The sequence below is a fragment of the Rhipicephalus sanguineus genome, chromosome 5 (assembly GCF_013339695.2).
Source record: "Rhipicephalus sanguineus isolate Rsan-2018 chromosome 5, BIME_Rsan_1.4, whole genome shotgun sequence".
Lineage (NCBI taxonomy): Eukaryota > Metazoa > Arthropoda > Arachnida > Ixodida > Ixodidae > Rhipicephalus > Rhipicephalus sanguineus.
In genome coordinates, this window is record NC_051180.1 from 125,536,029 (window position 1) to 125,555,286 (window position 19,258).

General features: G+C 46.7%; 2 protein-coding genes across 2 annotated transcripts in view; one reads left to right on the plus strand and one right to left on the minus strand.

Annotated features, from left to right (window-relative positions):
• The window catches only part of LOC119394228 (uncharacterized), a 164,308-nt gene that overhangs the window by 95,478 nt on the left and 49,572 nt on the right, over positions 1 to 19,258 (plus strand).
• LOC119394225 (homeobox protein Hox-A13) lies at positions 380 to 18,230 on the minus strand. Its single transcript, XM_037661513.1, has 3 exons — positions 17,520 to 18,230; positions 12,887 to 13,088; positions 380 to 3,119 (listed from the first exon to the last, which is right to left on the minus strand). The coding sequence occupies exons 1-3, from the start codon at positions 18,181 to 18,183 to the stop codon at positions 3,038 to 3,040; spliced, it is 948 nt and encodes a 315-aa protein (XP_037517441.1). The 5' UTR covers positions 18,184 to 18,230; the 3' UTR covers positions 380 to 3,037.

Genomic DNA, 19,258 nt, shown 5'->3' on the forward strand with positions numbered 1-19,258 from the left:
AGAATGAATGGGCTACTCATGTTGCATGCATGTTTCACAACAGTGCACTACATCTTTGGCCACGTACAGCCTATTGCACAAGTGTTAAGGCCAGTAAGCCATTGCCAGTAATGGCCAACTGGCTTTACCTTTTCCAAGATGGGGTGTACCACCATGGACAAAAATGCAAACAAGAAATTGCAAAGGACCTTTTTCACTTGAGAACATGACTTCACACCACTGCTCTCATGCTCACCAAGCAAAGTCAAAACCATGCCAATGTAACATGCATTGGCAAAAGGAGCAGGCACCTGGTACTCTGGTTAGCTCTACCTTGTTTGCATTCATATTGGCCATGATAGTACAGGCAGCGTCTTCCCAAAGAACAAGAATAAAAACGTTTTCTGAGGCGGTTAGATCTTTAATCCCATGAGGGCTACCATGCTTATTTACAAATGATATATGAAGATTTTTTGTTAGCCCCTTAATTTCATCCTTCAACGTAAATACAAAATATATACAGAGTCGAAGAGTTAACAAAAACCTCTTCATTTCAGTCACAGCTCCATGGTGGAAGAAAAAACAAAATCTATTTACATGAATACACTCATGCACAAAAAACAATGCCACACTCTCAACGACAGACAGTGTTGTACTTCGAAATGCCTTAGCTCTTATGCTGCTTCTGGCATCGCGCATGAATGTTGCACTCATACCAAGCTACCAATTTACATAAATCAAGGCACCTGCTTATACGTTTGCCTTGTGCAGGTGCTTTTTTTTTTTTACTCGTGAGTTCGTGAACACGCTTCTCTCCTACTGTCCTAGCGGGCTTAAAGCGAATGCGCGAGCGACACGCCACGACACAAATGGTACTGCCACTGGGCCAAGACATACACACAGAACGGCTGGCAAATTTCAGGGCAGCTTGCACAAAGTTTATTATAAATGACAGTGCCCAGAGATGGAGAGAGAGATAGACCCCTGAGATTGCTAATTTACAAGCAGTCGCACAAAGATTTCCAGGGAGAAAAACAGGCCTCCCCACAACGTTTTCAATTAAAAACTGAAACGCAGCACTTGCGTGTTACGAACTTCCACCTCCTGCTAGACACTGTGAACGCCGAGGTTCAAGTTACTGTTTCGTGCAACTCTGCAAGGGGGGAGGGGTGTGGGATTCACATCACATTTCTCTCCCAAACAGGTTTTCCAAGCAGCAGTGTCGAAAGACTTACAAGAACACGCTAAATCATTTTCAAAGTACACACGAGGCATTTTGTGTGGCCCAGTTGTTGTTTGAATGCACAAGTTTGGCAGTCTGATGAAAAAGTCATATTTGACTGCATTGACATCACCATGAGGTCGCTAAAAAAATGCACCAAATAGTGTGCCCTTCCTTTTTAAACATTTGCAAACTCGGTGTTTCTAAGTCAAGCCCACTGTTTGTTTTTGTTTTTTTTTAATGTAGTTTTGAAAAACGTGCCAATGCAAGCTAACACATGCATATGTTCACCAAACACACACACACACACACACACCAGCACATCAGCGCCGCCGCACTCACACCTGACAAATGGATCCAACTAGCACTTACATTAATTACACGATGAGTGTGTGTACACACACGCACGCACACACACACACATTGTCAAGAGCACATTGTACAACGAGATGAGGGAGAGCTCACAAACTCAGACACGTCTCTCCTCTCTACTCTTTTCCCCTTCCCCAAACCCCCAAAATAAAAGGCAAAGAAAAAAACAAACAATGAACCCTTCCCACGAAGAAGTCCCTGTTTATGAGGTATTATCACAGCTACTGAACCAAGCCATGGATGTGGCCATCGCCGATGCGCACCGTTAAAGGGCAAAAGAATGTCGAAACGCGAGTGCACAGCAGTTACTGAAAGAGACTAAAAAAAGAAGAAAAAAAAACTATGCCGCTGTACTTGCGTTCCTCCTCCTTCCAAAGCAAGACCTCCCCTTTGTATGCTTTGCCCCCCAAACATCGTTACTGCATTTGCACAGTTTTTTTTTTTCTTCTTTACAATTGTACACACTGTTGAACAACACGTTTGCAACGCTTGGTACAGCATCTGTACCAGTGACACCAACACAGCCAGTACCACAGTTACCAGAAACAAGCATTTTGCACAGAGCCCTTTACATCTTTCCACTGTCTTTTGTCCCGGTGTAGTTTTATTCGGGAGGGCACAAAAATAAGAGGGGAGGAAGCTACTGTACAACTGAAATTCACTTTGATCAACCTATCTCTGTAGCAGAGCTTACAGCACATTGTAAAGAGCTGCGTGCTTTAATTAAAAGGGGCAATTAACTTCTCCCACTGGCAGCAAAAGAGATGACTGCAATTCCTCAGCTCGAATCTACACTGCGACATAGCACGTTTTGGACGCTAAGGAAGCATACAACCATTGGAGTAGCCGCAAAGGCTACCGTGACACCCAGGCGCAAGCGACCTCTTTCGTGTTTTAGGCAAAAAAGGAGTTAATCTTTCTGTTTAGGTTGAGCATGAAGGCCAATCGGGCAAACTGCTAAATTGCACTCCAAGGCAAATTAAACGAGATCTGCGCTTAGCAACCAGCACAAAATAAATGCTACCAGTGGGAAAGAGCAACCCGGAACAGACAGAGACGGAAAGCCGACAGAGAGGCGGCGGCGCCTCCGCCAGTGTGCAACCACCACATTCTCTGCTCTTCCCATTTCTCGGTGCCGACAACCAACGACAAACGGTAACAAACAGGAGGGCCACAGCTGTCACAACATGCGTCAGTTGAGCAGAACACGAAGGTTTTTTTTTTCCGGCGTCCAGCCGAAGGGAGGCGGCGACGAGGTATCTCGTCCAGATCGGGCAAGCGGCGGGCCTGGTCCAAGCACCTCTCCCAGAAGCACCGCACTGCTAGTCCCAGCGGTCGAGCAGGAGACGCGGCTTGCGCCGACGGTGGCCTTGCGCCTTCGGAAGAGGCAACAGCAGCCGTCGTTGCCCCCATGAGCTGGCAGCGGTAAACTCGGAAAAAGTCCAGAAAGCGATGGGGCGGCTGTCAGGTCACGTCCATGGGCAAGGCCCCGTCTGGCTCCAACTTGACTCGACTGAGGTTGCTGCTGCTCAGCTCGTGGCGTGCCCTGCAAATAATACGTAGTCTTATGCACTTCAAGCCAGCCAGCATGCGTTCAGAGAATGCGACATGCCAAAGTGAAACTGCGATTCCAGCAGTTTTTTAAAAGTTCAGGTAATAAAAACATTATAAATGGCAGTAACTTTGTGTGCACGAATTCAGTGAACAGTGCATGCTGTCAATGAGCAGCCAAAGCAAAGGCTGTCACCTAGGCTGTCAACCGCCTCCTCCCCCAATTCTGCGGGTTAGTGAGATGCAGCTGCTGCAGTCGATGCTTTTCCCGCATTTCTCTCATAACGAAGCTTCCAATGCTTAGGTAATACAGTTAAACCTGGATATAACAAAACTGACAAATTCCCGAAAAAATTCGCTACAAACAGGTTTTCATCATATGCAGTTTCAGCAAAAAAATTCGAAAAAGAAAAGCACAAATTAAACAAAAGGGGAACTGAAGGCGGAGCTCACCCAAAACATTTATTTAGCGGTATGAAACTGCGTTATTATTGTGATAGCAATTACAGTCGACACGGATATATCGAACCCACATATATCGAATTTTCGGCTATATCAAACTCGTAAATTATCCCCTTGAAAATCCTCTGTAAAAGTAGAGAAATTCGCACGTTTATATCGAACGGTTTTTTTACCCGCCATCGGATATATCGAACGGCGCGCGAGCTGGAAGGTGCGCTTCGGCACTCACTGCACCCCGCGACTTTCGCAGTACCGCGCCTCCGCCTACACCCGAAACGCTCGAAAAATGTGAGGGCGAGAGGGCTTGGAGTGTACTCCTGTTGGGCGCGTTCTCCAACTTGCGGAACGGCCTTTTTTTTTCTTCTTTTGTCCTCTCTCTCTCGTTCTTATGCTTTCTCCGCGTTACCGTCGGCTCAGAGAGCAGTAACGAAGGAGCTGGCGGCCTCCTCCTTTCGCCGTTTCTTTCTTTTTTGTTGCTGTTTTGTGAGTTTTGATCAGCCAACCACAGCTCGCGCCTTTCGTAATTGCTCAACCAACCACAGCTCACGCCTTTCGTACATCGCTGCTGCCCTCGCAGGTAGCCAGGTAGCCTGATAGCCATCGTGACTGATCGTGAATGTTTTGTTGGCGGAGTCCACTTCTGTGAGTTTTCGCATACCACCGCATTCCTCTTTTGTGTGCGTGCTGTGCAAAGGCGCTGCGGACTGCTTGAATTTTAGACTTCTCGTGTAACAACGGACAGCGTCAAGAAGCGCAAGAACCTTGACTTTGCGACGAAGTTGAAAGCCATACAGCGTGTTGAGAGGGCGAAAAAAGTTCGGCGGTGGCGGACGACATAGGGATACCACAGAGCACTATGAGCACCTTGTTGAAGAACAAGGCAGATATCAAGGCAAAGGCGGCGGAGCAGCGAACGTCGGGAGCCTGTCATGTGCGCGCTCCTGCCTACGGGAAAGTAGAAAAGGCACTCTATGCCTGGTTCAGAAGTGCGCGCGAAGAACATTCCTGTGGATGGGCCAATGCTGATGGCTAAGGCCAAATGGTTTGCGGCCGCACTCGGTGAAGACGATTTCGCCGACAACACCGGGTGGCTTCACCGATTTAAGGGGGGACGCGGCTTTCGTATCGCGAAAAAAATGGCAAAAAAAATCGATTTTTTGAAAATCACATTTTCAGTTTCTGTAGCCCTTTTTATATCCGATTCCAAAATATCTTCACCAAAAACTGCGTAGAAGTGCTATAAAAAAATTGTTGCTCCTGCAGAGGTGGCGAAAATTATTCGGGAAATCGCAAAAAAACACTGATTTTCAAGAAATCATAGCTCCGCAACGAGGCCACCGGGCGCCGATATCTTGGGCTCATCGGAAAGCGCATTTCTCCGTCTTCAAATTCCCCGCCGCAGCTGGCTCCTCCCTTCGAAAACAAGCGTACAAAAAGCAAATGTTCGAAGGTCGTTTCGAGCCCTCTGATTGGCCGCGTCCGCCATGTTGGCCCAGTGCGCCTCGCCATTGGTCCGATGCTCACTCCGGGAGATCATCGTCTGCAGCTCGTGCGTCTCGAGCTCACGGCTGTCAAAAGTCCCGCTCATTCGTGGCGTATTCGCAATCGCTCTGTGTTCACGGCTCGACGATAACTTTGAACAAGAACTGCGTTTTAGTTTGGAGCTACTAGCGGAAGCTCGGTGGGATTACGATGGCGCGCCGCGCTCGTAGCGAACATCGCAAACGCGCGTCTCGGACCGACTCTCTAGCGTTGACACCTCGGATCCGTGATTGGAGGTTCTGCTTATGCGCACTTCGGACGTCGTGACAATGATGATCGCAGGATGACTCTTTGTACTCGCGACCACGCATTACGTACTTTGCAACATCGGGCACCGCGGTCGGCGCGTCTACTGCTCGGAGTCGTCACTAGGCCTAACTCCGCTCACGGCGTCAGCACGCGAGACGAACCTCGAACTTTGCGGGCAAGAACAACGCGTTAGCGGACTCGCGGCAGTGTGCTTCTTCTAAAGGAACGAAGCGCTTCCCCCGCCGGCTCCTCGGTACAGCGGATGGTCATTTTACGCATCGGCAGCGGACCCCACGGCCAAGCTCGTCGCGCAGCGGGCGCACGTTGGCGTCCCGAAATGCGAGGCCAAACACGTTGCGCGCATATTTTTCGTCGCCGCACCTAGGCATATTGCGCATCGTCACCGAATGCCGCCACCCAGCACATCGCGTGCCGACTTCCCGGACTATGCGGCGGAGCACTTAAAGAGGTGAAATAAAGCACTTGTGATGCAATTTAGGCGCGCTTGGGGCCGTGCTTGGTATCGCCGTAAGCGCTCATGAATCATCTGAAAAAATAAAAGCCTCGCAGAAAACCGTGTCCGCGACCGGGTGAATGATGAAGCGCATCGCAGGCGAGGTTTACAAATTAGCTTGACGAGTGAAACAGGGAGATGAATTCATATCTGCCCAGTTCGCGTCTCGAATAAACTGCTAAGGAATTCCTATTCCACAAATGTCTTGGCCATAACTGCCTGTTATTTAGGAGGAAGGGATAGGCTGTCATGATGAGAGCCGCTCTTAGTATTCTATAAAAATGATTCAATGATCAATTGCAATCAAGACTGTTAATTATGTTAATGAGAGCATGAATACAAGAAAGCTGGCAAATCATCATAGTACATGACCTACTTGCATTACAATATTTTGTTTTTTGTCATGTCTATTACACCACTTCATAACTTCGTTTCAAATTCATGCTACATGTTCTTTGTATATCAGAAAAGGATTTTAAGAAAAAAGAAAGAAAACAAAGGCACAACAGATGAAAGGCCACATGTGCAGGAGGTCCAACCTTATAAAATAAAGGTCACAATCTTCTTGTGTTTTAGAGAAGCAAGGCACCTCAAACTAAAGACAGGGCACTCAAGAAACTGCACATTACGAAGGATTCAAAAGATTACGACCCCAGTGCCTTTTGATGAAGTAATATCGTTGGTACAACTTTAAAAGCCGTTTTCTCAAAACAACTTTTCTTGCTTCCTGCTTCGCTTGTTCCGCTGATTTCTCACTCACCGCTGGGTCTATTTCAGTTCCGTTTTTTGTTCTATATTCCTTGAAGCACAGTTCACGGCGTGACATTCTTGCTTTTTCAGTATAGCCTTTTGATAATTAGCTATTTGACGAGTTGCACAAAGGCTCGATGCCTGTTGCACAGTCACCTCATGAAAAATGAAAACTAAAAAATTTTGTTGCAAATAAAAAAATCTAAGAATGTCATGCCCGCAATCAGACATCTTAGAATGCATAGCACTTTGAACGAGTTTCCTATCGCATTTTTTAAGCGAGTCAGACTCGAAACAAGAGCAGAAGGTGAAATATATTGTACATCAAAAAGTTGTAAAGATATATTCATGAAATTTCTACAGTAGCATTAAAAAAAGATTTCAAATAAGTGTGCCAATTTTCATCAAAATCCATGAAGAAATAAGAAAGTTGGTACCGAAAGTCACGTCCCCCCTTAAGGGGAGACGTGGCACTCTGAAACTTTTTTTTAAATTCTTGATCGATTTTGATGGAACTTGCAGAGTTTAAGAATGTTTGTGTGCTGATTTCAAATATCCAATTGCTTTTTTCCTATGGAAAGTAGTTTCCAGAATATCACAGACACCTACTTTCTTGTTTAAGGCCTAATTAGCTAATTAACCCCAACCTGCACAGCGATGTACAATCCGCAGAATACATTGAGAATGTTTGTAGTGTGTCGTAAAGTATAAATCATTGCTTTAGGGCATTTCCAAGCAAAGTTGTGGGCTGTTGCACCCGATTTAAAGAACACCCCAATTAATACTCAAAAGAAAACCTTGATTTAGAGCTTTTTGTTAAGAAAGTACTATAACAAAATCTGTCTTACGACACATTGCATCTATTTATCTTAGAAGCGAAAAAGAAATCATAATGATAACCCAGACAGAACAAAAGATATTGCTCCTTCATTACAGGAAGAGCATGAAAAATTTTTTGCCGTTTGCCCTCAATTTAAAGGGCAGGATGCACGGTTCTGCTTTTTTAAAGTAAGATGTGAATAGAAGACGACGGTATGCAGCAATGAAAATTTGTAACTAGGTGCCCAATGATGTCAGGAACGTGCAGAGATGGCCAGCGAAAACTAGATTTTTTTGGTTGATTTTCATTTCCTATGTGCCACGTCCCCCTTAAGCAATGCTACAACATCGTCGGCAAACGACGAGCGCATAGACGACGCGCTTCGCGAGTTGGCATCCCTCTTCCCAGCTGCCGTTCCACCCGAAGTGTCTGCGGACGATTTCGTGGAAGCGGACTGCAATGTTCAGGCTGTTGCGAGCCTCACTGATGAGGACATTGCAGCTGCGGTCGCAGGGACCCAGGATGCCCAGGCCGACAGCTTAAGTGACAAGGAAGATCGTCCGGACGAGGCGGCGGCTACACGCGTGTACTCCGCCGCTGAAATGACGGCAGCGTTCGGTTTGATTCGCCGTTGTTGCGGCGTCATGGAGGGAACCGGGCTGTCGCACCTGGACAGCCTCAATAAGATCAAGGCCAGCGTCTTCAACTTCATTTCAAAGACGAAGAAGCAGGCCGAGATAAGCGATTTTTTTTTTCACGCAAATAAAACGTTCTGTTGCATCGTGTGTGCAGAATTAGTTGTCAATTCTTGAATGCGCCGAATGTAGGTGATCGTCCGCCACTGGTAAGGTCTCGGGGCCTGTATTTTTTTGTATCGAATTTTTCATATATCGAACTAATTTACGATCCCCTTCAAGTTCGATATATCTGTGTTCGACTGTATATGGACACTCTCGACGGGTTTTTGCTGCCGTATTCATGTTCCGTATAATGTCCAAATTGATACCCCCCCGTCTTGTGCGCCCATCTCCCTCGCCCGGAGAGAGCATGCAAGAACATCCCCCTGTGTGTTAGATGTGCTGTTGAATGCTCCAGCAGAGAGCACACACCCAACCCGTCTTGAACGAGCATGAAAAGCCGAACGAGCATTAAGTGCACTTGTATTGGTTGCCAAGGAAGCCCATCAGGCCCCCACGATCCATTTCCTCAGGATTTCAATGAAGTTCATTCTCTCTCTCTTTTTCTCACGTCAACGTATGTTATAAAGCCTGGTGGGAGAGTCAAATAACGGCCGGGCATCACACAATGCGAATTATGTACAGTCGGACCTCGATATATCAAACGGCACGGCGATCGCGAAATAGTTCGATATATCCAGAATTCGATATAAAAAATCACGTAAAAAATGCATCAAGAACTTGTGGAAAACAACCAACGAACCAATCGTGGTGCAGTAAATACTCACTTGAAGATTCGAACAAAGTATTTATTGTGTTGGCTTAAAATACTGAAAAAGAGTAGCCTGCTTTTTGTTGGCAATGGCGTGTTTGACGACTGCGTCCTCAACATAGTCCAGGCGATCCACAAGTGAAAGGCCGGTGCCTTCAATCGCGCTGCAGTGGCGGCGCGCAAGGGCCAAAGCGGCTACGACCTCAGCTGATGTCGGGAGCGGGGCACCATCAGCGCTTGCGGGATCCACCTCGGCAGCGTCTTCATTCGGCTGCTCAGCGGTAGCTTTGGCGATAATCTCTACATCCGTTAGCTCCGCCTTTCTACCAGTGATGTCGTCACCTCCAACGAAGTCTTCGATGCACATGCTTTGCGGCTCCACACCAACAAAGCTCTCCAGCTTGCTCCACGTTTCGGCGAGCTCGCTTTCTTCATCTGCGCATGCCAACCCAGCTTCCTCGGATTCTTCCACTGATGCCTCGTCAGTGCGTCCACCGAAGCCCGCATGCCGAAAGCAGTTGGCTATCGTCGACTGCTTGACGTTTTCCCACGACGCCTTGAGCATTTGGATGGCGCCCAAAAGATCGATCTTCAGATCTTGGCCCATCCGGAGTCTTACAAGCAAAATGCCGGTCAGTCGATGCTTGTAGATAGACTGAAATGTGCGGATAATGCCCTGGTCCAACGGTTGGAGCTTCGAAGTGGTGTTGGGCGGCAGAAATACCACTTCGATGTTGCTCAGCTGGGCATCGGTGTGGTGTGCCGTGCAGTTATCGACGATAAGGCATACCTTCCGTCCCTGACGCACCAGGTCCGAATCCCACGCCTTCAGCCACTTGAGGAAAATATCCCTCGTCATCCACGACTTCTTATTCCAGGCATAAGTCACCGGAATATTGGGGCAGTTCCGCATGCACCTCGGGGTTTTAAATTTGCCAATTACAAGTGGCCGCAGCTTCGTGCTCCCATCCATATTGGCAGCCAATAGGACCGTCACACGGGCCTTGCCTTGCTTGCCCCCGTGGCACTTGTCCCCGCGAGTGTCCAGCGTTTGCCGCGGAAGCATTTGCCAGAACAGGCCCGTCTCGTCAGCATTAAAGATTTGGCTCGGCTCATACTTGGCGAGAACTTTGGGCCACTCATGATCAAGCCACTTCTGAATTTCTTCATCATTGGCGTCCTCACTCTCTCCCGACACAGTCTTCCCGACAATGTTGAAACGAGTCTTAAAACGTTGTAGCCAACCGCTACTCGCACTGAAATTCTCGACGCCGAGAATGAATGCAAAGTTCTTTGCCTTCTGTTGCAACATCGGCCCCGATACAGGAATATTTCAGGCCCTTGCGTCCATGAACCACTTGTGGAGAGACTCCTCAACATCTTCAAAAGCAGCTTTGCGTACACGCCGCGCACCCGAGTGCTGACTCTTCTCGGCCTTGGCCTTTATGTCGGCTTAGTTTTTGAGCACAGTACTCAATGTGCTCCTTGGTATGCCTAACCCGTCCGCGACGCTCAACTTTTTCTCACCATTCTCAACGCGCTGGATTGCTTCCAGTTTTGCTGCAAAAGTCAGGGTCGTCCGTTTCTTCGCGTCTGCAGCCATCGCTACACACACCACAACGCGCGGCAGGCCTAACACACGAGCACAACAACGACTGATGCGACGGATGCCTGGCGATACTATCAAGGAGGAGCCGGTGCAACAAGTGCAGTGCGTCGTTGCTGCAAGGCTGCAGCGTGCGTATGCCGCTACGTTCAAGTGGCGCACTCGGTGCCATCGATGTGTGCAGCAGTCGTAAACGACCACTGCGCTACCGCTATTTTCGAGAGTTGCGGGAAAGCTCGCCGCCTGTCAACGGAGCGCGGGCGGTTTGGGGTGGCCGAGTTCGATATATCCATTACAGTCGACGTCCGATTTCCCAGACGCCCGAAATTCCGGACATGCCCGATTTCCCGGACTCATCTGTGGCACCGTCAAGTTCCCCGTAGAATCAATGTATTAAAAAGTCCGAAATTCCGGACGCTTATAGCCTTCGCCATCCAATTTCCCGGACTTTTTACTGTTAACCGCCGACCCAAAGTCACCACCGACGCCGCCATTTTGGTTGTTTTCATTTTCATATCCTTGAACCCGCCATACTCGCATCAGCAGCAACGCCGCACCGTGCCGCGGCTGCCGTAACCTCGAAACCGCACGTGTCAATCCGTTGCCAGCCGTAGCTTAGCCAAGCCAAACCTCACTGCGTTCGTTCACGTGTTGTTTTGTCAGCTGTGCCAGCTCTGCGGTCGTGTCTGCGGTTGATTGTTTGCTGCTGCGCGCTACCTTCAGTGATCACGTTTCCCGACCTTCAGCATCCACCGAGTTCCTAGCTGTTTCGTGCTGCGCTTTTCGTCGAGTGGATTCGCCGTTTACAGCAATGACACGGACTGCTCCTTCGTCTTCGTCCGCGCCTTCGAAGCGCACAAAGCCACCTCGTAGGCTCACGATGACGAACTGCCATCCGCGGACGTTGCCTTCGACGATCTGCGCGCTGGCGGCGTGTTGATTCCAGCCGAGATAACCCTTGAGGGCTTCGCCGACACTGACAAAGACCTCGAGCTATGTGCGGAGTTGACCGATGACGAAATCATTCCTCAAGTTACGCAGGATTCCGATGACTCCGACACCGAGAACGAAGAGCCAGCTCCTACACAGCCAACGAACACGGAGTTGACGCGAGCACTGATGACACTGTCATTGGTGTACAGCGGCAACATGACATTGACTGAAATTGAGGCAGACACAATCGCGCACAAGCGGACTGTGCAAAAGAAAATAAGCGACTTCTTTGCGCCCAAGTGCTGACCTATGAGGTAGTGCCGGCCACGTCGTATTTTTTTAATAAACGGCTCTTTTCAGAGCCACCTAAACAATGCATTGGCTGAATTGCTATGGGAATCTTGTACTCCAGCTGTGACCCTCTCCGTCAGCGAAAAATACCTACCAAAAATGTGCGTTTTCACGTGCATGCGTTCTTCCGGACTGCCCGATTTTCCGGACGTTTTCGCAGTCCCTTGAGGGTCCGGGAAATCGGACGTCGACTGTATACGTCAAACTTCGTTCGAAATAAAAAATTAAAAATGCATTCGATTTCCCACGTGATATAGGAACCGTTCGATATAGGCAATAATTCGATATGTCCGTGTTCGATCTATCGAGGTTTGACTGTAACTAGTGGGTCGTTTAAAGCTTCCAACCCATTACAAAGGGTTCAGCCATAATTCTTCATCGTCATCAACTGTCGCATTAACAAAGTAAGGCATTAACATAATGCCTTACAAATGGTACCTCGCTTCTCCGCAGAATGACGAATGATGTCGTGGTGGGTGCTTCCGAACTTCACAAAAATTATGATTCGTGGTGTAGCGGGTTATGTTGCTAGTGTACTTGCCCCAAGAGAGTTTATAACGGGCTCTAGAAATGCCGCTCTTCCGGCTTTAGCTGTGACTGTGCCGCGCTTTCCGCGCAGGCCTGGCGTTTTTTTAAATGCAGTTTTTTTTTCTTGCGATTTCCGCAGTAATTTTCACCACCTCGGCAAGCACAACAAATTTTTTACCGCACTTCTACGCAGTTTTCAGTGACGATATTTTGAAATCGGGAAAAGGACTACAGAAACTGAAAATGTGATTTTTGAAAATTATTATTATTTTTTTTTTTACGATACGAAAGCCGCATCCCCCTTTGGAATAAATCTGTTCTTTGACCATGTTTGTGACTTGTAATTGTTCCTGTCTCGTAAGAAAATACTTAGGTCTCTGCAGCTTTTTTCTATAATTTCACTTCGAAGTATTCGAAAAATAGTTTAGAAATATTAGAAAATTATTCGAAAATTATTCAATTCGATTCGCACTCAATCTTTATTATTCGAATTCGCTTCGCACCCAAAATTTTGCTATTTGCACAGCTCTAAAAAAAAGGGGGAGCAAAAAGACCTACTTGTTCCCTTCGTTTCCGTTCTGTTCCAGGACGGAATACCGGAGGTCTGTGAGTGATGCTGGTAGCTTGTTCCCAAGCTCCACAGGTGGCAGTGCAGCCATTACGTGTGAGTCGGCTTCTGCGCCAGCATCAGGAGTCACCTGGCCTCCAGGCTGCTGCTTGGGTGTCGTCCGCAGTATGTCACCTTCGCTGGCTGTTCGCGCTGTGGTTAAGACGAAGAAAACAGTCAGTTTCGATGCTTTTGTGCCAAAACCACTACATGATTATGAGGCAAGCAGTAGCGGAAGATATGGATTAAATTCGACCACCTTGGGTTTCTTAACAAGCACCTAAATCTAAGTACTGTGTTCTGGCGTTCGCTTCAGATAAAAGAATGGACCATTGTGAACTTTGTGACCAGATATGAATTGGTGAGCCTAAAGAGGTCAAAGTGGTGAAGTGGAACTGCTGACTTTTGCTGAACTTCGTTTTGCGACAAAGCGGATGCAGGCGACGCGGAGCCAAACGGAGCCAAAAGAATGAAGTTTATTAGATAAATCCGTGTACTACCCATCATTCCCAAGCTAGCTAGAGCGCCACGCGTTGCAGCTCCCATAAACACTAGCACCAGAGTTCCCTTTAGCAAGTATTGTAGGAAACTCTATGGCCATCGTAACCGGGAATTGAATTCGCGTCCTCGACCCTTAGCAGCACATTTCAGCCACTAAGCCACCATGATGAGCAATTGGCTTCAGTAACAAGCCTGTATTTTCCAACGTCTCCAATGGAGCTCCCACATTTTGAAGCCTCAAAAAGGCGTACCGTCCTTTGGAAAGCGGTGATGGAGTCTCTACAGTATAGATTCATAGAGAGACACAAAAGGGAAAGACAGGAAAATTAACCAAGTACGTGTGTGGTTGGAGAGAGACAATCCTCAATGTTATACAGAACTGGGAAATAATTATCATGCATACATCCTATGGGCATAGGCTCAAGCCAACAAATGTTTTCTTTTTTTTTGTAGGAAGTAGCACACAAGTAGAACATTGGCTTTTACAATAATGGCCTCCCCTTTTTTCCTCTGTGCATGCAAAAAATTCATTACGAAGGAATTTTTGTACAATGGTGTTGTTCCTGAAGGAAGAGCACTTAAGTCATGAGCCGCAGCCTGACAAAGTTTTGAACATTGGTTTGCTGGCGTTGACAGTCAACAAGCACAGCTCCCTTGGTTTGCTACTCTTTTGACCAGGCCCGCACGAACTGCTGATGACCACCCAATCATTTGCTCATGCGAGACCGACAGCCTACTGAATATGCCTCAATACGTGGTCCATGCTCCATGTGTTGGGGGTCTTGCGGGGAAGAGGAGGAAAAGCGTGAGCCGACAAAGCTGGCAGCCATTAAGTGTGACCAGATGTCACGTGATCAGACCACTTTTGTAGAAGGAGTGCAGTTGAACCATTGAAGTGGGTTAAAGCACAACATTGTGTGACACAAAGTGGTTGCAATTCTCGAGTGAAGTTTGATCACGTGTTTTTAGAGGCGCGTTAAATATGCTTTAGTATGTTAAAGCTTACTGCAATTTATGCTGGTCACAAAACTACAAGTCTTACTTGTGCGAGTGTTGAGTACTTAGTTATCCTATCAATGCCTTGCGCCATGGTCAAAACTGTGGCCAAAACCTCGTGACCAAAACTATTTTTAGTGACTGCTTAGAAGAGGAGGAGGGGCGGGCACATATAGGGTATCTTAGACAACAGTTACCGTAACATCACATTTTTTCCTTTGTAGGTAGCAATGGCACGTGTCAGATGCAAATTTGTAATTCGTGACTACTGCGCACTACTATTCAGTGCACAGTGATGTTGAGTTACCAGCAATTAGTGATGTTTGACTGTGCTCACCGAGAAATACGAATGATGAATGCACTAGCCTGCTACTCCCATCTCAACCTTACCTCCTGCCCGCCCATGTGCCAGGTGTGTTTCTTTCTTTTTTTCACCAAGCTTAAATTTTGTGGTTGTTTTATACAGCACATGTGGTACATTTCGTGATCTATAATGAGGTACAATAATATAACCATCAAGAATGCCAAACAACATTTAAATGTTTGAAAATTAGAGAAGGCTATGATAGAGCATTATATTGCATCATTTCAATAGAGAGGGTCCTTCCCACATTCAGATGTACTGTTAAGGGGGGACATGGCGTGTGTAGATATTTGCTGTATCTTATGTCCAAACCTTACAAAACTAATTTGACTTGTTGGGTTTTTCATCCTGATTTCAAATATACTATAATTTTTCTTGTAAGTAAACTGGTTTATGAGATACACAAAGCTGCCCCTCTATTGTTTCCAGAGACTATAAGCAAAAAGCCGTTCAGCAGAAAGTGCATATTACCAGATAGCTAGATACTACAATATGCAATAAGTGCAACACTGCAAACAGTTTTCAGATCAAATCATAACAACATAGTCATTCTGCAGATGATCGAAATTCAATGTTTGTACCATGACTACCGCAAAGAAAAAACAAAATCAAGTTTCAAAAATATATGAGCAGAAAATGAGAATTCTGCTCTCAGCACTTTGTGATACACAACTTGGGCTTTATGTTAATATAGTAATTACAGCTCTAGCTGTTCTAGATCATGAGATATCACTCCGACAAGCTAAATAAATGACCCAAAAACACTTAACGTTCAGCTCGTACTCGTTGCACAGATCTAAACTGCAGGTGAAATACTGATCTATCATCTTATAAGACTTATCTTAGGCTTAGGCGAAATAATAGCTGTATATCTCAATAACATAATAAAAAAAAAACACTTTTTTCTTTGATGATTTTTTGGTCTCCACAAGACATGTTCCCCATACGTGGCAATGAATGGGAATGGTAAATTTGGTTAAATGTTAAATTTTTCAATTTATTTTTTTCTGCAATCCTGAGACCATGTTTTACGCCGTGGTGAAATATTAGTCCAAAATAAGCAGTAGAAGTTGAAAAAAAAAAGCAATTTACTAGTGCGCTGTCATCAAAAACTATGAGCAAATCGGGCTTTAGAAAATGCAAATCTGCAGTTTTCCCTTGACAGAGTGCCACCATATTGGCATCATCATAAAGAGGACAGAGACAGCTCAAGATAACCGCAAAGCTGCATTTCTCCAATAAAAAATAAAACCAGTTTCCTTGCGAGTTCTTTTCTTAGCTTTTAGCTCCATTTTCTCAGCTTTCATTTTTTGATCAGTTGCTGTCAGTCATCCGTGTGCCATTTCACAACAAATAAATATACAACCATTCCGTTTTGTGCGCTTAGATCCTGAGACATTAGTGAGTGCCGTAAAGCTGTCCATATTTGTCTGCACGTCATACAGATTTTTATAATTGGCTTTTTGTAAAGTTGTTAGTAAGACAATATGTCCAAGAAACTTCAAAAATTTTTGTGTCTGCTTATTTGAATATTAAAAAATAAACAAATAGCTTCACGGCACAGAATGGGCCCTTGTGAATATCCTCATGCAAGAAATCTTGACGAACTCATGTCTAATTCATTAATTAATTTTGGGATGACAATGAAAGTCTATCAAGTGTTGTAACTCAAAAACTACAAAAGATTGCTCAAAACCGATTTCAGTTATGATATCAGAACAATGTATCGCATCTGCATGCCATATTAAAATGCAACATTTAAAAAAAAAGTGTCTTCGAGTAGCATCTCCCCTTAAAGGGGCCCTGCAACACTTTTTCAGCATGGTCAGAAAACGCTGCCGATCAGTAGCCGAGGCTCCCGAGAACACGCGAGCCGGACATTATAGCGCAGCACACAGCCTGGAATTTAAAATAAATTTGCAAAGTCAGTTAAAAAGCGCTTCCTCTTCTCTCGACAAAAAACGATGCTTATGGCGTCACAGGCAGGTTCCATGCCATTGGCTGATTTGAACATGGCGTGCTCGGTAGTTACTGTGGCCGCCACGAGAGGCCGCCACTTGCCCGCACGCAATCGCACTGAAAGTACGCCACGCGTCCGAAGAAAAAGAAAAGAGAAAATGTGCTCAAGATCAGGAGGCGCACATAACATACCTTCTTTCCCCTGCCATACCCCCCCGGCTTAGCTTCCAGCGCTTTCGTCAGGGCGAGAGAAGAGAGAAAGCAATTATAGGGTGCGACAAATCTTTGTAACTCCGCTCGTACTGGACGGACTCTATAACTTTTTGCGGCGGTCGATTCATGAGGCAATAAGTTCCTTTAGTGAAGCCATTCAATTGCTACTTGGAAAAGTGTTGCAGGGCCCCTTTAAGCCACTTGCTTTCTGGAGACGTCAAGCAGTTCACATTTTCTGTGTGATAATTTGTAATAAGCGCATCACCAGAAGTAACTTCAACCTGCTGCAGCCTGGCAATACGCAGCTTCATTATTTTATTTTAAAGGAGTACTAAAAGGCATTGTTGCTTCCCGTTTAATAACTTTTTAACTATATACACATATTTGATATTCAAAGACAGTTTCTTGTCCCGTTTATATATACGATTCGCATTAGAAAATTTCAATATTCGCACACTCCTAGTTACACAAGTAATCAGTACTACAAGGTGCGCTACTTGATTCTCATTAGTGCTTTATTATGGACTGAGAGCACAGAGAGACGCCCTCACCTGCATCTGCTGAAGGGCCATTGGCTGCTGCCACTGCAAGCCTTGCGTGAGCCGCAGCTGCGACAGTGGACCCAGACCCGTCTCCTAGGAAGGCTGCTGTCGTCACCGATGGCGACGACACCAAAGAGTTCAGGATACCAGACACCTCCGTCGTGCTCAGCAGCGCGGAGACGGCAAACTCAACACTGGCAGGATCCAGCGTCGAGTGCGATGACCGGCTGGGTGCCGCACTCCCTGGCACAGACGCTGCCGAAGGCGCCCCGCTGCCGGTGCCGGGATGCCTGGAGCCCCCTTCTGCGCCATCGCTCGCTCCCGATGCAGTCGTCGCACCTTTTAACCTCTCCAGCTGCTTGCGCTGCATTTCGAACAACTCCTCCTGGTGGCTCTGGAAGCTCTCATAATCCGTCGTCGGGGCCGACGATGAGGACGGCACGCTGCTGGGGGTGACGGGTGTAGAGACACCCGGGTGGTGATGGTTGCCGCCACCAGCGCCGGCCCCGGCTTCAGCAGCAGCTGCCGCCCCCACGGGCCCACCCGACAGTGGCTCCGGCCGCGATGGTTCAGGTAGCAGCCCGCTGCCGTTGCGCTGTGGCCGGAAGTGCAACCTGCACACCAACCCCGAGCGTGTGTCACACTCACTCGCAGCTGAGGGGACCGGCGTCATAGTGGGCGCCAGCCATCGCGTAGCTGGGCTCTTAAACTGAAACAAAAATTTTTGGAGGAGGGTAAAAAAACCACACCCCCTCAAGCAGCCTAGTGCAATAACTCTCAGGCTAGTAATTTCAGCACACGCCGACCAGCGAGTGGCTCAACGCCCCGGCATCGAAAGATAGAAAACTTTATAGACAAACAACCGAGCAAGTGGGTTGATAAAGAAGACGTACAAAACATGGACACAAGAGAAAGGACAACAGAAATGGTGCTAGCAATGTAAGGTTCACAAAGTGGCAGAAAAACAGGAAGACGCAAACACTTAGCACATAGCACATAGCGCGTCGTCCCGTGTACTTCTTTTCTTTGTGTGCCGTTTTTTCGCGCCCCTCAGTCATCATGAACTTAGCACATGCTTGCAGGAAGACCGCCACAGATATGCAAGCACACATCAACAGATATTGGTTCGGGCTTGACAACTGCAGTTCATGTGAAATTATTGCTGGAGACTGCAGGCGGAGACTTAAGAGAAGTGGCAGTCTCCCACAGTCGATATGCCACACCATGACCATCATACGCATGTCTTCATTCTTGCATCTAAATAAAACTTGACTGTGCATAGACTTAGCGGCTAACTTGAAATTGTGACAGTGCATTGAAAGGTTTAATGGCCACTCCACCAATCAACAACCATTTGCGGTCACTCAATTCTCTAGTTGAAGGACCTGCTTGGCCCTACATAATAACAAACGCAGCTAATGGGAGTTTATAGACTACTCCTGCATGACATTCTAAGAACTTGTTGATGTGCATAAAAAGTTGTCAGGCCGTCTTTAAAAACAATTTACACAGCCAGGAGAACTTAGTTCTGTGTCACAAACCTAACTGTTTGATATGGTCAACTTTCTTTCGTACTTACACGCATCTAATGAGCACTTTGTTTACAATAAAATGGGTCTGAAAATTGTCTGTGCTTTACGATCGGATATAAAACCAAAACCATGTTTGCTGTGGTGGCAGCAGCCTACCATCGCAGGAGTCAGACGCCGTGTAATCGCCATCATAACATGTATTGGCTGTGTCATATC